The sequence below is a fragment of the Chinchilla lanigera genome, unplaced genomic scaffold (genome assembly GCF_000276665.1).
Source record: "Chinchilla lanigera isolate Chin_1 unplaced genomic scaffold, ChiLan1.0 scaffold00093, whole genome shotgun sequence".
NCBI lineage: Eukaryota > Metazoa > Chordata > Mammalia > Rodentia > Chinchillidae > Chinchilla > Chinchilla lanigera.
In genome coordinates, this window is record NW_004955494.1 from 1,373,739 (window position 1) to 1,399,892 (window position 26,154).

Here is a 26,154-nt window from a genome sequence, read left to right on the forward strand (position 1 = left end):
TTTGTCTCTGAATCCCCAACTTGTTCCTCATTAACTATATTTACTGTATTACAGATGCTTCCTATTATAATTATTCAATAGTTATAATTATTTCAATTGTGTTGCATTTCCTTATTTTATTATAAATTCACTGACATCTGGAACCATATTTTATATTGCTTTATAAATTATTTTTAATAAGCCATTTCATCTTTTTGTAATTGAGATTTGTTGTCTGTAAAGTAGAAGGTTTAGGTTAAAATGACATCTCATGTTCTTTCTTATTCTATAGTTCAAATCAAATAGAAAGAGCACATAATTCCTTTCACTAAATCTTTATTTGTTGAATGAATAAATTGTGCTGATTTGTGGCTGTAGCTGTTTGGAATGATTGATCATACCTGGATGGAATATGAGTGCCTTGAGATCAGGATGATCAAATAACTTATTTTTGTAGTTCCCAAGCCTTACGCATGCCTCTTTAGTATGCAGAAAGCATCCAATAAATCTCATCAAAATAAACATACAAAGGGTGAAAGACTCACAGTCCCAGAATTTATAATCTATTCTGTCTGCTAATAACATTTGTTTTTCCCTTGTTAATTCACATAAGTATAGGTGACAGTATCAATAAACAAGATCATCCAGTGCAAAGCCATACCTCCAGGTATTCCTGAACCACTTGCTCTGGAGTGTTTCCCAGAAACACATAAAAGTCAAGAACGCCTCCAATTGTGCGGTAAGTGATTGCAGGAGCAGGCTGAAGGGCAACCTCTAAAAGGATTAAAATGTGGTATTAGAATCTTATGATTGAAATTTTTCTCTGGAGGCTACATGAATAAAGGAGTCTTGCAAAGCAATCTCAGTTTTATTCTTAAAGGGATGGAAGTCACATATGTTCACTTTTTACAAGATTACTGAAATGCCAAAGAAGCACTGAGGTTTGTTTAAGAAAAAGTAAAAACAAATTCTAGTTTAACCTACCCATTTAAAAGTACAAATCTTTGGAGTTTACGAGTGGTTTAACCTACAGAAAAAGATGTTTTAAAAAATTTTATTCCATGAACTTGATTACAATTAAAACTTAAAAAATAATTAAATAATGCTTTTCAGTTCACTATTGATCCAGAAGATGGAGAAGGAAGAATATGCAGTATATTAAGGGTGGGCTCTGAGAAACAGCCTATTAAAGCAAAATCTATTGCCTACATGCAGACAGCATGGTACACAGGGGAATCTATAGGTATGTTGAAATATGTTCTCAGTGAATCCAATCTATTAACAGATTCTGTAAATAATATTTGCAGAATGTTAGGGGAAGAATTCCACCAAAGGAGATCCTTGAAGCAGTCTTAAAAAGTGGCTTTAAGCATGAGCTTCATTTGCATTTGGACTTACTTTCAGATTTCTCACCATAAAAGTAATTTTTCTTATAACATTAGTGTCCTAAAGTCTACCCTCACTGGTGGAAGAGAAAAAGATGCTTCCTACCCATGGCATTACTGTTCATCAGAAAAACTCCAAAAGAGAAGCCACTGGCATCTTCAAGGCACAAGAAGAATGTATGTGCTCCATATAGATTGATCAGGCCCTGTTAGCAAGAAAGGAAAAAGAGAAGTAATAGTTTTATGTGGTAAAAATGCTTATTCACCTTAAAATAAAATCAAATGCCAAGCTATACATATACTCGGTCAACACGTGATGTAATGTAGTAGCACCTAAAAGATATTCAAGTGACTCATCAACTAAGAAGTGGAAAAACAAAATACAGTCATATCTAGACAGTGGAGTAATATTCAGCAATAGCAAGAAATAAAATACTGACACATGCTACAAAATAGCATATATGTTATGCTAGGTGAAAGAAACAGACACAAAAGACCAAATATCACACAATTCTATTTATATAGAATGTCTTGGAAATCCAAATCTATAGACTTAAAATGGATTAGGTTTGCCTGAGGTGGTGAGTACATCAGATAGGAATTAGGATTAGTTCTAAAAGGGCACAAGGTATCCTACTGGGGTAGTGAAATTACTATAAAAGCATCCCAAAACTTGATTATGATGGTAATTGCACAACTCAATGAATGTGCTAAACATCATTTGTCTCTGAATCCCCAACTTGTTCCTCATTAACTACATTTACTGTATTATAGATGCTTCTTATTATAATTATTCAATAATTATAATTATTTCAATTCTGTTGCATTTTCTTATTTTATTATAAATTCACTGACATCTGGAACCATACTTTATATTGCTTTATAAATTATTTTTAATAAATCATTTCATCTTTTTGTAATTGAGATTTGTTGTCTATAAAGTAGAAGGTTTAGGTCACTTAGGACCTATGTTACTTAGGATCCCATGTTCTTTCTTAACAATTTTTTTTTTTTTTTTTTTTTTTTGGTTTTTCTCTGGTACCGGGAACCGAACTCACGACCTTGCTCTTGCCAGGCAGGCGCTTTTGCCGCTGAGCTAAATCCCCAGCCCCCCCATGTTCTTTCTTAATCAATAGTTCAAAGCTACACTCAAAAAATTTTTTTGAGCTACACTCAAAAAATTTTTTATGTGTGGTACTGAAAATTGAATTCAGGGCTTCCTGCATGCTAAGCAAGTGCTCTATTATTGACTCTTACCCAAAACAGGTAAGTTATGTGGCATATAACTTATCCCTCAACTGAGTTATTTGTTGAAAATTGAAAAATATTTGCAATGATATGTACGAAATTTTAGCAGAAAGTGACAATGTTATTAGCAATTTTGAATTTCTTAATGCCATCTGCATTTTCAAATCTTCCAAAATTAACATGTAAAAAAGTTTAAAGCTAAGAAGAAAGAGTTTGAAGCTGTCACAGAGAGGATTGGATGAGCACTACATAAAAGGAGAGATGTGTATGCGTATAACTGTAAGTGCCATAAAATTACAGATACTGGAAATATAATAAGCAGGAAGTTTTATGGAAGTCCCCATGTGAAAGCATCACAATCAGCCCATTAAATAGTGCACCAAGATGGACAATGATAAACCCCAGAAAAAGGAAAAGAAAGAGAATCAACACAACAGGCAAAACAGAGATCAATGGCAATCAGTGGCACCCTGACTACATTTAACACTGTACCAGGAAGAATCAAGGCATAACATCTGGATAAAATATAGATTTGATTTTATTTTTCAGAGAAAAAATGAGGGAAAGGTCAAGAAAAGGAGGAAGGGAGAAAGAAAAGCAAAAAGAGAAGGAAGGAGGACAGGACAGGGAGGGAAGGAGGAAAGATGGAAAGAAAGAAAGAAAGAAAGAAAGAAAGAAAGAAAGAAAGAAAGAAAGAAAGAAAGAAAGAAAGAGAGAGAGAGAGAAGGAAGAAGGAAGGCAGTCAAGGAAGCATTTAATCTAATATGTAAGAATAAAATATAAGAATTTCAGTTGTAGAAAATTAAATTTAATATGAATCTAAAGGTATCTGTCAGGTTCCTAGACCGACAGTTCAGTGAAATGTAGGTACTGCTTTCTCCTTCTGTTCAGGTCAATAAGCACGCTCCTCCCATTGCATCTGATACGGGTAGGTGAGCCACAAGCTAATGTGCTACTAGCTTTGCAGAAAATGAAACCTCAGCCCCATCCCTGTGCCATGCCACACTTCCACAATCCTCAGCTCCTTCACTGATCCGAGAACCACCATCAGCACAACGGAGGCTTCAGACAGCGCTCTGCACACCAGTGCTGCTCCGAGGACTGTCTTTGGCCTGGTACCTTTCCAAATCCTTTGCTATCAGTCAGCAACATGATAAATAGAAAAACGAAGAGTAAGAGTTTAGAAACTCTCTTATAGCTCTTTAAAGTACTAATTTTATGTTTCTTCCATTTAAAATTTGGGCTTACAACTTTTATCTTTGGATTTTTTTTTAATTTTGTTTGCCCAACAAGGTCACTTACAAAACCATTGCCCATGCTGAATTAACCAAAAACACATATGCTAATCTTTCACTCCAAATAAGAAGAGAAGCACTGAGTAGAAGAACCTTCTCCCTCTTTACATCTACCTGCTTTGCCTGGGGGTCTTATTAGAGGGCAGCTTCGGAGTCAGTGGACCTCAGGGTCTCTACGTTCCTAAGAACCTCCAAGGTGACACTAACACTGCCATCTCAGAAGCGAATTTTGACTAGCAAAGACTTTCCACAAAAACTGTTTAGAAGCATTTTCCACCCCCACAAGTATTGCGGTGAAGATGAGAATTGCTGAAGTTCTTCTCTAGATGTTTAATTGTGAAAGCCAGACAGTGATATTTTGCAAAAGCATTCCTTACTTAATTCCTTATACTAATCATTCACTTACATTTTCCAACAAAAGTTAAATTGTTTTAAAAATTTCTAACTGTGAGTTTATAAATTTCAAAACAACTATTCTTCAACACAAACAAATCTCAACTGAGCAAAATGAGATATGGACATGTCTCTGTAGCCTCTCTTTGGGAAAGGAAGCAGCAAGCCCCTGACTATGCGCGGTGAGCAGGAAGAAGGGCACCTCACCGCGGTGGGCGCTGTGTCCCGCGTGAAGATGGGCCAGGTTTTCCAGTTCATGTTGTGGCGGTACTGCCGGTGCACGTGCTCTCCTAGCCCGTACACATTGGTGCTGGGTAGGCGGAAAGACAGCTGCAGGTACTGATAGGCAAACTGGAGGGGCCCGATGCTCGTGTCCAACCTGGGCCATGAGGGAAAAATGAAGGGTCAATGTATCACTCTCTTATCTCTGTCAGGAAACTCTTTGCACCTTTCCTCGTTCACTCAGCCATTAGTTGCTGTGGATATTTTCACTGATTCTCATGTTACCTTGGAAGGCCTCTGCAGGCCATTTCTGGTTCTTTGAATCTAGGGAAGCATAATACCAGTGATAGACACCAGAGGCTCAAGATGGGTAAAGAGAGGAAATTTGATTTCGTATTTGCTGTACATCTACTGCATTCTAGACACCACTGTGGATGCTTTATAAATATTATCAGCATTTTATAGACAGATAAATTGACACTGAAGAGGTGAAACATATTGCTGACCGATGGTTTGCTAGTACCAGGATTTGAGTATAGGTTTTACTGCTATTATACTTAAATCTTCTACAGGACAATTGGTGATGTAAATTCAAACTCTTTTAGATGGTTGGCCGGGGATATTAGCTCAGTGGCACAAGAGGCTGCCTAGCAAGCACGAGGTCAAGTTTGATTCCCGGTACCACAAAAAAAAAGATACTAAATGCTTGATGGTAAGATTCACAGAAAATAATACTTTGGAATGATAAACAGTGAAAGTTCAGTTCTGGGATAAATGATAACTCAAAACAATAAGATTCCTCACTTTGTAATATGTGAACTATAATTTTGTATGTATTCATATATTGTATAACAGTAAATTAGTGCATTACATTTTAGTACTCTGCTATACAATCATGACATTATCATTGTTAATTAATTACAGTAAATAAATTTACATGTTTCTGAATTGCAAGCATATTTTAAGTCATACTTATTGCATACCTAAAATGTGTTGCAATGAGTGATATTAGGACCCTATATTCAAAAATGTGCAAAGAGAGCTGGGGATATAGCTCAGCAGCACAAATGCCTGCCTGGCAAGCACATGGTCCTGAGTTCGATTCTTGGTACAAAAAAATGTGCAAAGAATGATGAAAAGCTCACAAGACTCTTTTGTTGCTCATCCTCAATACTTTGATGCTGAAGGGCTTATTGGTGACCTCTATGTGGTAGCTCAAGCTGGAGGAATCCGCAGTCCCGTTACTGGGTTTGATGATTTCATGGGGTACCTCATAACGAATCTCATTGTTATCAGTAATCTGTCAGAAGAAACCAGAAGGGACAGCTCCAGGTAAGAGTGCTTCCTTGTAGAGCTCCATTCCCCCATGACAAAAGCTTACCATTCCTGACCTTGGGGCTCCTGATTTGCAAGAAAAAAATCACTCAGCTACAGGTTCCTTGTCAAATATAAATTAGCCTGCCCATCCCATCCAGAGATTCCTGCACTGAAGAATGGAGGTACCTCCTGCTTCCACACATATGCACGGAACATGAGGGAAAATTGTATGAACGCAGGGTAGGGAACCCCCAGGGCTGGTTAACCCACCTTAAAGTGAAAACGATTGGATGTCTGCAATTCAGCTGTGAAGAGGGCATCACTGACATCATTTCCAAATAGAGGTGGGGATGGTATCTTTTTTAACTGGGCAATAAACCCTACAGTAGGGAGAGGAGTACAAGAGAGAGACTTGTAGCTTTCTTCTTGCAGTAAACTCATCTGGCTCACAGAGTTTTTCTTTGAGGCCACACTGGGTTTATGCTCACCTGTGGTTGTATTTCTAAGGCCACTGCTGACTTCGTAGCCCCAGTTCCTAGGGAAGAAGCACCGAGGGGCATTGGTATCTGCCACAGGATTCCAACAACACTTATACTGCCTTCTGCAGATATCCTGTAATGACAGGCACTAAGTTGGCATTATATGAAATAAAAGAAGGAAAGCATTATTTGGCCATTTCCTCTCAAACCATTTTATTCCAAGAGGAATTTGAGATAATTACATGCATCACTTATTCATTCTTTACCTATTCATACAGATATTGAGCTACTCAGAATGCATTTATCAACCAAACAAAGAACATAGACAAATCAAACAGAGTAGTTTGTGCCTTTAGCAAACTGAGAGTCTAGCAGGAAATTAAGACAATTTAAAAAATGATGAGTTATGTGCTCCAAGTGACTGTGAGGAAAGCTGAGAAAACATGCACACCAGCAATCACACTGGGCTGGTAGACTGAGAGTGGGGTGGAAAGGGTTTCCAAATAGGTAGAACAAAAAGTCATTCCTAAATCCCCAGAAATCACTAGATAGAAGAACAGTAGAAAGATACTCCAGGCAGAAAAGGGAGCGATACACAGTAGACTGAAAATCACAAACCTCACATGCTGAGAGCACTGGATAAAAACAGTGAGCATAGAAAGACTGAGAAGATACACACAGCGTTATTAACTCAAGGGGATTTGGATGTACACAGAAAGCATGAAAGAACACTGCTCTGATTCATTCTGTATGTAACTAAAATGTCTGAACTTTTTAAAGGAATGTATTCAGTACAGATTGTGTTACTAAAAAATAAAGACTATGTCACAACATGACTCATTTGCAAAAGTTATAATGGTGACTAGTATTTTAGACACCAGTTTTTGATATAACTTTTCTGTAAAAACCCTAATATTGGGCTGGGGATGTAGCTCAGTGGCATAAGTGCCTGTCTGGAAAGCACAAGTTCCTGAGTTGGATTCCCTGGTACAAAAAAAAGAAACAAAACCCTAATACTGATGTAACTTAAATCAGTACCCACTATGAGAAAGCACATTATGATCATAAGATCTATTTAAATGTTTATTAATTCCCCATAGATCTAATTGGCATCCCTGTCTCATTCTTTTCAAATAACAAAACAAAACAAAAGACTACCGAGGGTCAGTGAAGAAAGGATTTGGGATTCTCGATGGCCTCAGGATGACTGATTTTCTCAAGTCTAAGGCAGATACCAAGAACTTCCGCCACCTTGAAAGTGAAGTCTGTTGGGCCCAAAGGTTAGTTTCATTGTTATAAATTGTTTCAAAGTCTACAAACCTCCATAAAATGCAATGAACATTCAGATAAACACAATATTTTTGTGTATGATTTGATCTAATATCCTTCTTTCAGTCCCAGGCACCAAAGGTCAAACCTTGTAGACAATTACTTTCCAATCTGTCAAATTCCATATTATCTCCCATGCATGTGTAGAGCAGCAGTATTGCTTCCTGCCTTCTTTATCCCCATTGCCATTATTGTAACACAAATACTCATAAACTCATGCCTGACTCGTACTGACTCACAAGTCTCATCCCTATTTTCTTCAACACTAAAATTCCAAAACATTTTTGCTAGCTATCTTGCAATAAAGTTATCTTACACAAATTCTGTGTAATTTTTCAATCAGAAAGTATTCACTAATATAATTTAAGAATTGAAAATTGACCTGGCATTTATTGAGTTCCTCATCTATTTGATGAAAGCATGTCTTAAATAGAGTCTCTGATAGATGCTTAAATTCTGTAAACAATACATAGCCAACTTCTTCCAAAATCAAAAATTCCACTTTTGTATGTAGTATTTTACTGCAATGATATTTCTTGTGTTTAGATAGAGTGAGCCTCCAGAAACTTTCATTTTCTAAAACCTACTCTGTTCATATTGCCTTTTAGATTAACTCTCTCAAGCCATATTAAATTTTTTAAAAAGGAAAGAATAGTTGTGTGATAAGAAAGAAAACAGAATATATAGAGAGAAAAGACTGTCATTATTTGCAGGAGACATTGCCATATAAGAAAACCTGAAATGATTTTACGTAAAAATGAAGAAAATAAGTGAGGTTAAGAAGGTCTCTGGTTACAAGATCAACATTCAATAATCAACTTTAAATCTATGTCAACTACAGAGAAGCAGAAAATTAACATTTGAAAATAGTACTTATATAGAGTCAAGTGTTAGTTATTAAAAATTAAAGCAATGTGCAAGTTATCTATACCAACAATTCAAAAATAAAAGTTCAAAGATAAAACTCTGGATAAATGGGTAGTCAGTATGACATTTGTGACTTGTAATATTCATAATCACAAAAATAATAATTATCCCAAAATCAGTCAATATATTTTATTCAATGACAGTTGAATTTCTAGTAATTTCATGAAAAATTCATTCTGAAGCCTACAAGGCAAAGAATAGGACATACAATCTTTAAGAAAAATAGCAATGATTTGGAAAACGTAAGACCACATATAAAGACAAACTATAAAGTTATGATAAGTAAGGCAGTGTGATACTGGCAAAAAGAACACACAAAAAATTTAACAGAGTGAATTTCAGAAGAAAATATACACATATAAACAGATGATTTACAATAAAAGTGCCACCGCAATGCAAAAATGAAAACTTAGTCATTTCAATGAGTAGTAGTAGATCTATTACAAAGTCAAGGAAAAATGTTTCTGAACCTTTTCTTTCTTTTTTGTTACAATGATACAAATATCATTAAATAATGATTATTGAACCCAAGACCTTTTCACTAAGCTATATCCTCAGCCTTTTTAAAATTTTTATTTTGACAGGTCTTTCTAGATTGCTAAATCCCTGAAGCTAGGCTTGAACTTGCAGTTCTCCTGACTTACCCCCATAAACACCGGGATTATAGACACACACTACAGCACCCAGTCTGGTCTCTTACTTGACACATACACACACACACACACTCACAAAGTTGATACTAGATTGATGAAAAGTATAAATTTGAACTATAAAACAATAACATTATTAAAACAAAATAAGAATACATTTTTAGGACCTTGAAGAAGCAAGAGTTTTTAAGTAGAATACAAAATGCTCTAACCATCAAAACTGTTACAGTGAACCACATTAAAATTGTGAATTATTTTTTCATTAAAATTCACCATTAAGAGAGTTTAAAGCCAACTCACATAGTAAGATCGGGCATATCTCTTTAAAGCTTATATATTTAACTAAGGATTTGATTCCAGAATATATAAATAACTAATGCAAACCATAGAAAAATGAGAAATAGCCTAACCAAAAAATTGGTTGAATATTGAAAAGACATTTCATAATATGATTATCCATCTAGCCAGTATGCATATGAAAGGATAAATTTATTAGTCACAAAGGATGGGAAAATTAAAACCATAGAATTGCAAAACCATAGAAGTTGCTAGTATGTAGAAGTAATTAAAGTCACATACAATAGAGAAGATGTAAATGATCATAACTATTTTAAAAATTGTTTGTGATATCAACTAAACCTTAAGTGTGTACATATCTTATGAACTAGAAATTCCATTCTTAGATATAACACTCTATGTAAGTTCACCAAAATATTTGAATTATAAAGTACTGCTCATGACAGCACTGTAAAAAAAAATTCACATCTGAAAACTCATAAATAGTTATTTATCACGAATAAAAAATATTGTGCTGTATTAGCACACTGAAACATTACACAGCAAAAGGGCTGGAAGATAAAAATTACTCTCAGTCAGAAGATAAACCTCACAACAATGTTGACTTAAAGATTTATTCAGTACTATAACATCAGTTGGAAAGTTTGAAAACACGGTGGAGTACACAGCTTTCTAGGAAAAAACTATGAACAGCATTGCTATTAATATTCTAGTATATGCAAATGAGAGAACATTTAAACAAACCATTGCATACTTGTAGAATGGAATATCCTCAACAATTCAAAGAATAATCTGATATGGTATAGGCAACTCCATACAATTTCAAAAATATGCCAAAGGTAAAAGGCTTTACACTAATTATATAATTCCACTTATATGAAGTTCTGTAACAAGCAAAACTAAACTATGATATAGAGAAATGCTATCAGCAATGACCTCTCAATGGAGTACAAAAGTCTGTAGGGAACTATCTGTGGTGATGCTAACAATTCCATGTCATGGCCAGGGATTGAATTAAATAGCTATAATGTTCCTAAGACATGTGAAATGTTTAATGTTCAGTATTTGTATTGTATATATTGATATCTAAAGATAAAAATACAATTAAAATTGATATGAATGATGAGAAATTTATGAGAAAATGAACTGGTTTCTGGAGTTCACTTTCCAATGTATAAAACTAGGATGGGTTGATAAAGTGTAGAATAGAATACTACATATGAATAAACGAAGTAAGTTACTAATGGTAGAATTTAAGTGGTAGGTAATGGAAGTTATCATAAAAGTCCCTCCACATTTATACATGCTTGAAAATTTCAATACTAAATTTCTGGAAAAGAAATCAACTTTCTACTTTTAAAAAAAGTTCTTAAAAATAAGACTATAGAGATGTTTCCTAATATATGTGAAATAGTCTCTTTAGTCAGTGCCCAACCTCTTGCTTACTACTTCACATGTAAAAAATTTCCACCAAATTCAAGCACAAATAAGGATTTCCAACCACTACCATTTCATATATCATTTTGTAAAAGCTACATGGTGCAGTTGGATACATAAATAAATGAGATATAAATATCAGTGTAAAGCAAAATTATCATTACTTGTTTAGGTTGTAACTATAATTAATAACTCAAACAAAAGAATTACAGCAATCTTTTCTAGAAACAATGGGAAGCTGAAGCAGGTCTATTATGTAATAAATATAAATGTGTAAGCATAATTTAAATTTAAAATAATAAATATAAAATAATCAGTAAGAAAGAAAGCATCGCAATAAAAAGTTATCAGTTAGAAAACATAATGAGTTATGTTTTCAACAGAAACAATATGAAAAACCTAGGAAAAACTTTGTCATTTATATACAATGAAACATATAGAAAGACATAATAATCAGTTAAGATATATATATATATTGAGATAGAGAAACTTTCTATATTTTTAGTTATAAATTTTTAAAATTTAATATGTGTTTTCATGAGAAACTACATTGAAGATATCAATATGTAATACAATAAGCATTGTTAATTCCCTACCACTCTGTTTGTAACTCTGTAATGTCTGTACTGATCCTTTGCTATTTTGTAAAATGTTGTCGGTCTGTTAGTATTTTCCTCCTTTTATTTCTAAAATAAAAAATAAAAAAAAATTAAAAAATAAAAATAAAATAAAATTTTTTTAAAAAATTTGTCTTTTTGAGACAAGGTCTCACTCTGCTGTTCAGGCTGGCCTTAAACTCACTTTGTAGCCCAGGCTGGCCTCGAACTCACAGTGATCCTCCTGCATGTGGGGATTACAGGAGTGCATCACACCCCGCAGTTATAGCTTTTTAAAAAAATTTATGTTATTAATACACGTTTGCAATTCATACAGTTTACAGTCATCTTGGAGAGTGCTTATATTTATATACTACAACTTGGTTTTTTTTTCCTAATCTCCTTCTCCTTCCCTCTGCCCCGCTCTTTTCTTCTGGTTCCCCCATCACCCTTCTCATAGTTGTTGTGATTATTTGTCTTAGCTCTTGTTACAGCATGGGAAGATTTAAAACTATTGATATTACAATGTTTTTCATTTTAACCTAAAATTCTATATAGATTAATATCACAATAGGATATCATGAGAATCCATGGTAAAGAAATAAAATCTAAATATATGTACAACTTTATGACAAAGTCATAAGATACAACTAATAGAATTCAAATAGTTGATAGTCTTTTGTTTCCTTTTTTGTCTTTTTTTTTTTTTTTTTTTTGAGATAAGGTCTCACTATGTAGTGCAGGCTGGCCTTGAATTCACTTGTGTATCCCAGTCTGGCCATGAACTCACAATGATCCTCCTGACTCAGCCTCCTAAGTGCTGGGATTACAGGCATGTGCCACCACACCTGGCATAGAGTTGAAGTTCTTATAGAAATCACTCAGGAGGAAAATCTGCTCTTCGGCACATATTCCCTGGGACCCCTGTTTCAATAACACAATTTTAGAAGGCTCTTGTCAAATAATTCACTGAATTCTATGAGCAACTTAGTCATCCATATGGGCTGGATGGCCTTATTCGCAAGGAACGTGTAGTCCAGCTCACAAACGTTTGACTTTTCCATAGTTAAACTTGGACTCATGTTTATAATATGTTCAACAATATTTGAAACTTCCCTCCACTTTGGACTTCAGGACACTATCTTCTCCTGCATTTCTTTTTCTTTCCTCCCCCTTGCTTCCTGCCTTCTTTAATGTTTGCTATGTTTTTTATTAAGGCAAGAAAGAAACATCTCTCCACAAATCACAGACCCCTCACCCACTCCATCACCACCCACTCTGGATTTAACATACGCATTTCTTTTAAATAAAAGCCGGTAGGCCACCAGCAGGGACCCCATTCCTCTGACCTCTGTCACCATTTGGTGAGGTGCGCAGTCTATCCTTTCTGATTGGGGGATCTTGGGGCACTCTGGAGTAAACGAAGAACCTGCATAGAAATTAAAGGACAAAACTGAAAATCTGTGGTGTAAACATAGCCCCAGAAAGGAAGATGACAAAGTGACAGACTTTCAGTAGGTTCTGCAATCAACAAACCACTGACAGCTGGTATCTATATTTCCACACAATGTTTTACATTCTTCCAAGTGTTGAATACACTTAGGTTGGGGTTTTTCTTTTGATTATTTGTTTGTTTGTTTTGTTTTGTTTTGTTTCTTTGTTTCTTTAGAGATATAATGCACATACCTTAAACTTTTTCAAGTGATAATTTAGTTCGAGGATTTGTTTGTTTGCTTGCTTGCTTGCTTGGTTATGTTTTGTTTTGTTGTGTTTTGTTTTTTTGAGACAGGGTCTCATTATGTAGTCCAGGCAGGCCTCCAACTTGCCGCAATCCTCCTGCCTCAGCCTCTGAAATCCTGAGGTTACTGACATTTGCCATTCTTCCCACCTTTAATTTCAATTTTTATTAGTCCCCTTTTTTTGCAGTACATAATGCTTACATTCATTGTGGAGGGCTGGTACATGTATACAACACACACAACCAATAACCACCATGTAATTCAAAATACTCTCATTGCTCTGTAAGAAGATCACATTCCTCTTCCTTTTTTCCAGTCTCCCTGATAAACAAGAATCTCTTTTCTTTCTCCATTGATTTGCCTGTTCGGAACACTTCATATAAACAGCATGATAATGTAAGTGCCCTCTATGTCTGGCTTCTTTCACATGGTATAATGTCCTCCAGATTCTTCCTTATTGCCACGTGTATCAGTACTTCATTCCCTTTTATAGCTGAGTCCTAGCTCATTATGTAGATATAAAATATTTTGTTTGACTGCTCATCAACATCTATTTGGATTTCCACTTTTTAACTAGTGTGCATAACTCTGCTATGAGCATTGATGCAAAACTCCTCTGTGGATGTATTTTCAGTTCCCTTGGTTGTATAAGAATGGAGCTGCTAAGCTGCTTATCTTTCACATTTTGAGCAACTGCCAAGTTTTTTCCGAAGTGACTGTACTATTTTATGTTCTTACTGCCAAGTATGAGGATTCCAGGGTTTCTGCAACTGAACAATACTTGTTACTTGTTTTTATTTTAGTCATTCTACTGAGTCTGAAATGGAATCTCATTGTTTTGACTTGTGTTTTCCAAATAACTGATGTTACTGAATATAGTTCATGGTCTAGGGTCATCTCACAAGAGAAATATCTATTTAAATCCTTTATTTTAAATTAGGTTCTTTTTCTTTTTCTTTTTGAATTGTAGCGTTTCATTATGCAACCTAAATGTTAGGTCTCTACCAGATATGTCCTTTGCAAACTTATTTCCTGATTCTGTAGATTACCCCTTCACTTCTTTGATGATATCCTTCAAAGCACAAAATTTTCAGTTTTGTGAAGTCCAGTTTGCCTCGTTTTTCTTTGCCTGTATACTTTGAGTATGATCTAACAAAGTGTTCCCTGGTCCAAAGTCACAGACATTTATTCCTGTTTTCTCCTTAGATCTTTATAGTTTGGGCTCTTGCTTTTAAGTCTTTGGTCTCTTTTGACTTACTTTCATGAGTTTTGTCAGGTAGGAATCCCACATCATTTACTTTACACTTGGATATCCAATTAATTGCGTTACACATGTAGGGTTTTTTCATTTGTTTGTTTGCTTCTGTTTGGTTTTGCTCCACTTCTTTCCAACAAATTTTGATGTAGACTTGGAGGATATAATTGGCCTTATATAAAATACACACTTTCACTCAGACTTAGTGATTCTTATTCTAGCCTTTTTCAAATTTTTCAAACCTTCCCCTATATAACAATGGAAGTAGAACTGGTCAGTGGGCTCCTTTAAACATTCAAAATACAGGATTTCACCTGATACTTCATGCACCAGTTTCTGTGAGCATAATAGGTTCTCTTTGATATCTTTGGTTTCATTAAAAAAGACTCCCAAACTATTTCTCTACTATGTTTATGGAGCTGAACTTAATGTGTGTGCATATGTTTGTTTCAAAATTAAAGGCTTAAACATAAAATCTGAAATTATAAAAATCCTAGAAGAAAACATATGGCATAAGTTTCATGACGTTGGTTTTACCCAAGAGCATAGGCAACAAATGTAAAATTGATCTGAATCAAATTAAAACATTTACTTTTCATGATCATTTTGACTTTGAGAAATAGCAGAGGTAGAAAGGTGCCAGGTTGAGTGAATAAGGTAGATGAGGACATAAAATCTTGACAAAAAATTGTCATAAATATTTTGTATTGATTCAGCATACAATGACAGCCATAACAGAGCAACTAAAGACATTCAAAAAAAGACTTCCAGAACTGCTTCAGAAAGTGGAAGAATGATAAGTGTGTTTAAAGCAAGAGAGAGTATTTTAAGAAATATTAATGACAATGTGTTTTTTACTGTAATTTTTATTTAAACATTTACTGTATTTTTGGTCACATATCTAGCAAGAAGTGAACTTCCAAATTATATAAGGAACTCAGAAAATTCTATGGTGAGAAAACAAATGGCCTACTTTAAAAATGGACAAAAGATTTGAATAGATATTTCTCCAAAGAATACATATCACTGGATGAAAATATGTGAAAAAATGCTCCACATCACTAATTGCCAGGGAAATGGAAATTAAACCTATAATGAGACACCACCTCACACCTGTTAGGGTGGTTGTTATGGAAATAAAATGAATAAAATGAGGAAGGCAGGAGAGCGCAGGCAGGAAGGTGGATGTGATCCAGTAAGTCCACATATGTATGTAAATGTGACAGTGAAAGCCACACATTGGTACAGTCAAGAAGTGTTAATAATTATAATGAAAAACAATTGTGGATAATGATGTGAAGAAACAAACTTGCACACTATTGCTGAGAATGTAACATGGTGCAGGTATTATGAAAACAATGTGAGGAGCCTCAAAATATTAAAAATAATTCACCACATAAACTCTGCAATCCCACTTTTGAATATTTATCCAGAAAATAGAGTCAGGATCTTAAGGAGATAGTAGCATTCTTGTGTTAACTGCATCACCACTAACAATAGCCAAGATGTATAAAAAATCTATATACCTACTAAAGGAGGAATGGATAAAGTAAATGTGATATATATATTATATATATATAATATATATACAGATATAGGTATAGATATATAGATATATATGATGGAATATTATTTAGTCTTAAAAAGGAAGAAGTCCTGTAATATGCAGCAACAGGGGTGAACTGCTGCACTATTTCTTCTATGTGAAATACTCAACACAGTCGAACTCACAGAAGCAAAACATAGAATGGTGGATGTCAGGTGTTAGGGGCAGGGAAAGTGGGTAATTGCTAATAAACATATTCCTGTTATGAAAAGCAAGTTATATAGCTCTGATGTACACCATTGTTTTGATAGATAATAACACTCAAAATGCTTAAAAATCTGTTAAGAATGTATACTTCACTTTACTTGTTCTTACATAATAATAAAAAATTAAATTTGCTTTTCAGCCCATACAAACATCTTCAAAAATATATCAGAGAAAATTCCAGTGCACAAAATGGTTAAATCCGGACCTCCTTTGGATGAATTAGAGTGTGTTTTGGCATGAATGCAGGAAATGAATGTGGGTAGAGTGTGTTTTGGATGAATGTGGAAATATTAGTTTTATTTTAATAGAAGAAGATGTGTATACATTGGATAGTTAATCTCTGCTCCCAAAAATGTTGGAAAGAAGTAGGAATAGGCTCAAAGTGATTAACACCAATGATTTTTCAATTATCTGGAAGAAAGTGCTACCGTGCTTCCTGTTAGAGGGTTGAAGAGAGAGTGAGCAGCTCGGTGTGCTGCCGTCAGTACCATCTCTTTTCCCTGGAGGATTAATCACATCCATAAAGGGCTTTAACAAGCAGAGAAAAACCCCCAATTCATTTTTTTGGGGTTTGTTTTTTTTTTTTTTTTTTTGGTTTTTCTCCGGTACCAGGAACCGAACTCACGACCTTGAGCATGGCAGGCAGGCGCTTTTGCCGCTGAGCTAAATCCCCAGCCCCCCCCCCAATTCATTTGTGTTGGAAAGAAATTTACACATTTCACCTGGTATTTTATTAGTTAGAAGATAATGTGTATACCTGAGGAGAAGTAAGTCTATTTGATGCATCTATGTGTCTGTGGATGGGAAAGAGACCAAGAGAGAGGGAGAAAATGGAGGGAGGGAGGGAAGAAGGGAGAAAGAGAACAATTTTGAAAGCATCTGTGAAAAAAACCATAGCTATTTCAGTAATAATATGGAACAGAGGCTAATTACAACACATGTACCAGGTCAGTATAGCCATCAATTATCCTTGACCTGGTGGTCTTTTCCGTGATAAAATGGAGACAGGCACTGTTTCCTTAACTGTTCTTTCTCCTTGAGAATTCTGGTACTTGATGAGTCTGCATGGAAGGGCAGGTGTGTAGTGAGTGCCAGTTTGTTTCTTGTTATAATTACACCAGATGGGGTGTGGAAGACCTTAATAGTCAAAGTTTAGTTGGGGAGAAAGAGGTTACCTTGAAGATTAACCCAAATTAATTATGGGTATGGATTTTGAATACAGCAATGCAGCGACATGTGAAATAGTGAAGTAATAACATGACCTCTTTGGCACCCCAAAAATGTGACCCCTTTACCCACCTTTCCAGCTCACCAGTCACAACATCACCCTTACCTGAAGGATCTTCCAACACAAGAAGCAGCAACAGGATGTCTGCAACTACTGCAATCAGGATGAAGATGATCAGAAGGACTTCCAAGACAGTAAGCTTCCTGGCCATCTAGATGGACACAGATAAATATATTAAAGCTAGCCACAGAGACCCATTAGCCCAAAGAATACACATTGTGATTAAGATGTGAACTTGCCTACAATATAACCTAATCATCAGTGTTCCTCTTTACAGAGTCCAGAGAATATTTTCTACTCACTCATAGGGTCATCCATTCCGTTGTGCATCCAGCAGCTCTAGGGCTCTTACCTTTTGTCTGCAAAGATATTGAGTACTGCCAAGGAAAAAGTATATGGGACATGAAGAATTAAAGAAAAAGTGAAACAACATAGTGAAAATAGAGGGGTTAAGATGGCTCCAAACCCCCTTCTGAGATCACCTTGATCATTCAACCTGTGTAGTGGAAAAGAGGATAAACACAGGGAGAAAGAAAACTGCAGAAACTGAATCCAAGATTTCTTCTAATTTCTTATGGTGTGAAGCTGAGGTGTTCACCTGTTTAGAAGTCACTGACCCTTTTAAGGGTTTGGAAACAAAAACAAGCCTGATCCTGACACCCAGAATGTTACATGTATCTCATAGCACACAAACTCATATAACCTCAATGGCCAGCAGAAACCCTGGCGATCACGTATGGACCTAAATGCAAATATTTTGCCATATTGAAAAATGTATTGACCTGGACTCAAATACCTCAAATTCTTGTCCTGGTTTTCTCAATAATGATAAGCTGTTTACCCTTGTGGACCTGTGTTTTTTCACCTACAAAAAGAGATCAGATTGTGGACATATTCCCATGTATTTTACTGTAATTATAATAAAGTTAATACTGTGCACCTGGCAGCTCTGTGACAATCCTCAACTTCAGTGGCGTTCGTCATCACCCCACTTCCCTCGTCCACACACCACAGTTGTACCCTGGAATTTACCATGCTCCAGAACTGTTCCACTTTTGAAATCCTAAACCCAATTCTCATTTACAGGTCACAAGCTGATGTCCTTTTACTGTCTAATTGCCTTACTTCACTCCTCTTTTTTTTTTTATCACACAGATTCCTGTTCCTTTCCCATTTCCTTTTGGTCCCTTAGCCCTTCTAGGCTTTTATCCCTACTGACATAAGCCTTGATGTCTATTGCTTAACTGTGCTAACTGAATCTATATCATGAAGCAATCAAGGCAAACATCTGCCTCTGGTGGATGCACTAGTTTAACCTAGAAACCCATAATTTCCCCCAAAAAGCAATGGGCCTGCAAACTGACGGATGACATTCCTAGCTCTTCTCATTGTTCCCAGAAATGGATTAAAAAATTAAGCCTTCTTTTCAAGCCTGACTGCTGTCATCTACTATCCTATTCTTACCTAATATAATCTTTAATGTCAAAGAAAAAGTAAATTTTGCAGAAACTATTGCCCTGCTTCTCAACCCAAGCATTTCTACAAATATTATGCATAATTAGGCAAATTCTTATCTTTTCCTATATGTTCTAAAAGGATTTTATCCTTTTGTTGTCCAAGCATAATCCTTACATCTATTCTCGGGCTCTCATAGACATTGAATTTCTCAAAAATCTTTTGTTAACCAATCATATATCTTTTTGCTTGCTTTATAATCCTCTCTCCCTTCAAACTTGCTTTGCCCCTATTCAGTGTATTCTGTCACTCTCAATTGTTGATGACTCTTCTCTAGGTGCCATTTTTTTGTTTTGTTTTGTTTTTTTGTTTTTTTTCTGGTACCAGGGATCGAACTCACGACCTTGCGCTTGCCAGGCAGGCACTTGTGCCGCTGAGCTAAATCCCCAGCCCCTTTAGGTACCATTTTAATATTCTTTTTCCTTTCATGGCTAACTTTGCAAAAAGTTAATGACATACTGTGCTCATTACCTTACTCACATATCATTGGCATGGCTTGCATTTTCTGCAATCTACTGAAACTGCTCTTGCCATGGTCACCAATACATTAGTTGCTAAATACAGAAGGTACTGTTCTTACTCACCTAGTACTATCAACCACTCCCTTTTCCTTGAAAATCTCCACCCACCAAAAAGTCTTGACATCAATATCATTCAATCTCAAATTTCCACCTACAATTTTGGCATCTTTCCAATTTACGTCTTGCATCTCCTGTTTCATTATGTATTAATATACCTCATATTTTCACAGAAGCCCCCTTTTAAAATTTCAGACTCTCCTTGAACAATCCCATCTATTCACATTACTTTACATGATATGTGTCAACAATCTGGCCTCTATTTCTACCCAGAGATTTCGATTCTTATATTCAATAGCCTGCTCAATAGCTCACTTGAGTGTCTAAAAGACTTAACAAAAATGGACGTGTTTGAATATGAAAACAATCCCTCCCAACACCCTAGTCACAGTTTCTACCAACTTTGCCAAATCAACTGCCCCTCAAATAATTAATAGACTGAGGAAAAGAATCATGTTTTCTTTTAAAATAAATACCTGGGAATCATTCTGATTCCTCTCTGTTGGTTCTCAGAAACAGTTCAACCAGACTGTATTCCCCATATCTTTGGGTCATTTCCCCAATTACCCAGCACAAACAGGGTCATTGACATCTCTTATGTTCAAGTCTTAATGCTACTTTAGAGAGGCTATAAACATTTTAGCTTGTGAGCAAATTATTCATGATACCCCTTATGCTCAGCCTGTCTCCTATATTTGCACTACACTAAATCACGATTTATGCAACAATTTACAAAGCAATGTGTCCAATTTTCTGAGCTTTTTGTTATAACTCTTCCCTCACTTTCCATTTCCTTGCATACTTCTTCTGCTATAGCCCAATGCTGTGACTATTTCCCCAGTTTCATCTAAGTGTATCATTAATTGAGGCCACTTTTAGTCTAGTGTGTAATAATCCAAGGAAAGAAGCACTTTAATATTGAAATAGGAAAGAGGAGTAAGCACCAACAAATTCTTTGCCAAAGGAACTTAGGAAAAACCTTCAGCTCTTGTAGAAACTAGGGTTTAGAATTAAAGTTGAGGTTTATTACCTAACTACTCTTTCCTATTAACTTAAATCTATCTGATGTCTTTCTTCCAGTCTAAATTACTCACAACATTTACTCTAATCTTCATAAAATATGTATCATGCTACATTCTCATAATGCTTCTACATCAAAGTTGATCATATAGGCACCATAAACACCCCTTTTATAAATGAATGCTAAGGAATTTTGTCTACTATTAACAGTTGTGGAGCTGAGTTAAACTCTGAGTTACCACTTCTTAAACTACTATTTGAGTTCTCTCTCCACAATATTTGCCAAACTATGAGGCTTAAAGGTATAAGGTACAGATCTCCAATGGTGGAATTTCAGGTAGTAAAAGAAATCTGAGGGACTGGTCTTAATCACTCGTAATTCTTGATTTATTTTCTTTTACTCATGACCCACAGCTAAGTATCTTAGCAAATACATTGGCCATCAATTATATTCCTTTTCCAAGTAAACTTTCTTTCCAGAGTGAGATTTTTCTTCCTAGCCTTTACAAACTACTTCCTCCACGACTCCTTAACCTTCTTGAGAGAACAGGTCCAATACAATAGTTCGGGAAGTTTGGGAACATTCTTGGGACTAAGCCGAGACATTATCATTCCACAGCAAATACTGTCATACAGAGAGAGGGCAGGGATGGGTATTCCTAATTGTAGAAATTCTTCCCTACTTAAAAATCCTTCCTGCCCCAAACTGGGACACAATTACCTTCCTCTGAATTCAAAAGAATCTCATCAGTTTATTCTTTCCATGGTTTCTCAGGCAGAGAGAGACAAAGAGAAAAAGAGAGAGATTTGCCATCTATCCTACGCGCGCGCGCACACACACACACACACACACACACACACACACACACCTCCTCTCCATGCACTATCTCATCCTCATTTTTTATCCTCGATAGAAAAGGAAGAAAATATCACGCCCAGAAGAAAATGTGAACATCTAGGTCACTTAACAGAGCAGGAAACATGAAAACTTACAAAAAGAATGAGATTTTATTTGCTCAAAACACCATCTGCACTGGCAAAAGTACTCACCTCATAGTCTTTTTCTTTGCTGTGGCTGTCTGTGAGTGACTCAGGAGGAGCACTGAGCAAAGGTGACTGGACCTTTGGAGCCAGCTTCTGCCACAATCAATTTACTGCCTCGTAAAGTTGACCACAGCTGGAGGAGGGGAATGCATTTCCCAACACACCATAAAAGAGTCCTCGATCTCATGAGGAGAGAGAAAGCTCCATTTGTTAGTAAAAGGGGAGGGTGGTTTTTCCTCTAATAGTTGTCCCTCTTTGTGTTCCTGCTGATATCTGATTACGCCGCCTGCTTGCCACCTCTGTCACGCTTCCTTGTCTGTCCACGCAGCCTCAAGATCTCAAGAGCCACATTCTTCCCCATTTTTCCCATGGTTGCACCTCCTGTGCTCAACACTCCACTCCATATGCACAGACACTTTAAAATATGTAGCTATTTGTTAAATAGGTGAGGGAAAGAATGAATAGCTCTTGGGTCACTGCATTGCTCCTTTCTCCACTTTTGTCCTCTAAAGTTCTCTTAATTTAACTTGCCTTATCATTAACTCAAAAATGTCTTTGCCTCAATTATTCTAAGTGAGCAGAGCACCATGAATATGGAAACTATCTAGTCATACAGTGAGAAGATAGAGCTAGTAGATATTTGCCATGGCTTTTGCTTGCTTCACACGTTTGTAAACTCTTCTTATGGTTAATGAATTTCTCACCATAAGAATTCTGTCTTCCTAAAGAAAAGTGTAGAAAATCTCTTCCACAGCCTCTCTTTCCACTAGGGTAGACGAAGAGGCCTGGGCACAGTGGATGGGATATGTCTGTGAGTGGCTGAGATCCAGAAGAAAGTGCAGGAAGAGGGGTACCATGTGGAGTAACGGAAATGTGTGTCAAGGGATGGCAGGGAGAGGTCTTGTGTCAAGGTCAACACGAGTCAGGAAATAGGGACATCCTATGCTCAGTACTGGCATGAATCCTGCCAGACCTGTGCTAAGGGCAGCAGCAGTCAAAGCTCCCACAGGATGACCTAGGTCTTATCCCTAGCTTTATAGCCTGCAAACCTGATTCATCTCTCCTGTGGATCACTAATGTCTTTAAAATTTTTCTGCTTAACATAGATAAAATATGTTATGATTGACATAGAAATAATTGACATATCATAAAATTAACCCTTTACAATACAGTGATTTTCAGTATATTCATAAAGTTATGTGACCATTATTACAACCTAATTTCAAAATATTTTATTACCCCCAAAGGAAGCTATATATATTCATTAGTGGTAATTCCCATGCCTTTCTCTCCTTATCCCTACAACTACTTATCAATTTTGTACTTTAGGGATTTAGTTATTCTGAAAATATTTCACATAAATAAAATTATATGATATGTGGCCATTTGTTTCTGGGTTCTTTCACTGGGTAGGATGTTTCAAAGTTCACTTAGACTGATGCAGGTATTGTACTTCACTCCTTTGGATGTCTTCATGTAGTATTTATGTATAGCTATATACCATATATGTTTATGGTATGGTACATGAAGTATTTATGTATAGCTATATACCATATATGTTTACTCATTCATTGATTGACAAACATTTGGGTTGTTTCCACTGTTTGTCTCCTATCAATGACACTGCCACGATTACACATGTTTGGCTGTGGTGTATATGCTCAATTCTTTGGATCTATATGTAGTAATAAAATTTCTGGGATATAGGATCACTCTGTGTTTAACTTTTTGAGGAGCTGCAAAGCCATCTTTCAAAATAGCAATAGTCTTTTCACTCCCATTGTCCCTAATAATATTTGAGGGGTTAGTAGTTCTTTGGATGGTGTCTATGAACCAGAAGTGATAACGCCAATAGTAGTCTACAGTATGTAGGCAAATTATGCAGACATGCACACAGACAGACTCTATGTTTCTGTATTTATGAAGTCCTAGAATGACATATCCACCTTATCTTTGATCCAGTACAAAGTAGGCTTTGTTAGAGGAGAAATTTACCTAGATTTCTTTTCAAATTGGAAAGATGTGTTGGCAAAAGATCAAGAATGGAGACATGGGTGATATATTGTTACACAAGATCCTTCTATACTTTTCATAAGAGTTTACTCCTAACCCCCCACATTCTGTGCTCATTTGTGACATGGTGTTATAATGAGGACACACCCTCCCAGCTAGTCTATAATTCAAGTCCTAAAATCCCAAAAAATAGCTAACAAATAACAGAGGTCAACCCGTGGAAAAGGAACAGATATTTTGAAGGGAAAAGACAAGTACGTGACCAGTATCTGCCAGTTAGCAAAAGGAAGTTAGCTACTGGCAGATCTCTCTTATCAAAGCACACAAGCAGGTGGTTGGAAACATCAGGTCGGAAAACAATAATATGTATGACCCTTAGCTTTCAGAGCAGCGTCCTCCAAGTCAGATGTGAAAGTCTCATTGCTTCAGATGCAATTAAAGAACAAGGGAATACTGGTGAGATTCTGGTGGTATCTGCAAAGGTCAACACTAACTTATGTTTGTGGTAAATGTGACAATGAGATACCTTTAATTAAAAAACAGAATAAATTTCTTTGTATTTAAGATAAAGGGTTTGAGTATTTTATTTTAATATACCAATAAAAAGATAAAATAAAACTACGTGATCTGGAGAAAAGGGTATATGTCAAAAAGTAAGACCTAAGCTTTTCCTACCTAGGTAACTGGCCAGGATTAAAAGTGAAAGCCCCTGTTGCAGGAACAGCTCTGTGGTCACCGCAGACAGCAATGGCTCCTTGGGAAGTAGTTATCAAAGCATGATCTAAAGACTGAGCTCTGGGGTCCCTAAGGCCTCTTCAGGGAGACTGCAAGGGAAACTATGCTCGTAAAAAATACAAAAAAAGTATTTCTTCACTTTCTGTTCTTGTTCTCTCTGTCTCATACACCACAGTGGGGTTTTCTAGAGGCTACTTGACATATGATATCACAAAAGGTTGAATGCAGAAGTAGATATGAGAACTCAGCTTCCTTCTACGAAATCAGACTTTAAAGAGATTTGCAAGAGTGTAAAATAATACCAATCTTCTAACATTTTTGTTTGGGAAAACATAACTTAATTCTTAATATAAGAAATATCAAACATAATTCTGTGGACAAAACATACTGGGATCCTCAATAAGTTTTTAAGAGTATAAAGGAGTCCTTCTTACAAAATTGCTGAGGACTGCTGATAAATATATATATTTTAAATAGGATCACAGCATAAAAATATATAAATGACTGAAGTCAGGGTGGGGAGTTCCAAACCCCGTGAATCTGCCTTTTCCCCTTTTCCCACTCCCAGGGAACAAGGAAGAGTCCTAGGGCTCTACACAGACCCACAGCTTGGAAATCACTGTATTAGCCTAACATCAGCATTTTGCAAATGAGAAAAACTGACCCTAGAAAAACATAGTGATTTAATAAACTCTTCAGACTTTTCAGATTACTTCTGAGTTTTTCCTCCCCACATGCAATCAGCAAAAAGTGCCCACCAGTGGTCCAAAGCTTGTGATGGGGAGGGACAGCATGCACACTTACTACAAGGTTGATAGCTCTTCTCTAGGTAGAGAAACAAGAGAGTCACAGGCCCCCACTCCTCCCCTGACTTTTGCCAGAGCTGCTTAAGAAACTTTCTACTTCTACACAGAAGACTGACATCTCCTTGAGGAGTATATTATACTTTATACTTAAAATTTTTTAAGAATAGATTTTAAGTGTTGTCACTACATAAAAATGACAAATATGTGGATGATGATTGGCTTTATTTAGTGATTCCATTTTGAATAAATATATCAAAACAATGTTATATATCATAAGTATATAAAATTATTTGAAACACCAAAAGCTAATTCAAAAGAAAGAGGACAGGCAGGTGCTTGGTAGTTCTCTGGACTGCTAGGCTGGAGGGTGGGAGCTGATATGTCTTAGTCTAAGAGCTTTTGAACTGGATAACTCAGACCTCCATGATGTAATGTAGGGAATCTATGAACAAACATGAGAAAAAAATCTTTTATTCATTAATTTCCAACTGAAATTTAGCATTTTCTGAGATTATGAATGTAGATAACAAGAATACAAGCCTTAGCAGACTGTATGTGCTTGCCCAAGAATCACGGATATTTTCATAACACATTATGAGATTATAATAGCTATGTCAAAGTATTATTTAGACTTATAATTACATTGAGATCACAGCATTATTGGTTCCACTGTGAGATCATTTTATTTATATATATATATATATATTTTTTTTTTATTTTAAGGATAAAAGGAGGGAAACATTAGCAGACATACAACATTTTACAACATATCACAAGCACAATACAGACAATAC

General features: G+C 35.9%; 1 protein-coding gene across 1 annotated transcript in view; it reads right to left on the reverse strand.

The window, feature by feature from the left end:
- Window positions 1-17,800, reverse strand: part of Mgam2 (maltase-glucoamylase 2 (putative)) — an 83,485-nt gene extending 65,685 nt beyond the window's left edge. Inside the window, 8 exon segments of the mRNA XM_013505002.1 lie at window positions 641-753; window positions 1,471-1,570; window positions 4,508-4,679; window positions 5,668-5,822; window positions 6,110-6,219; window positions 6,328-6,451; window positions 12,904-12,983; window positions 17,695-17,800. Coding sequence (XP_013360456.1) covers window positions 641-753; window positions 1,471-1,570; window positions 4,508-4,679; window positions 5,668-5,822; window positions 6,110-6,219; window positions 6,328-6,451; window positions 12,904-12,983; window positions 17,695-17,800 — 960 coding nt within the window.
- Window positions 17,801-26,154: the final 8,354 nt, after the last annotated feature.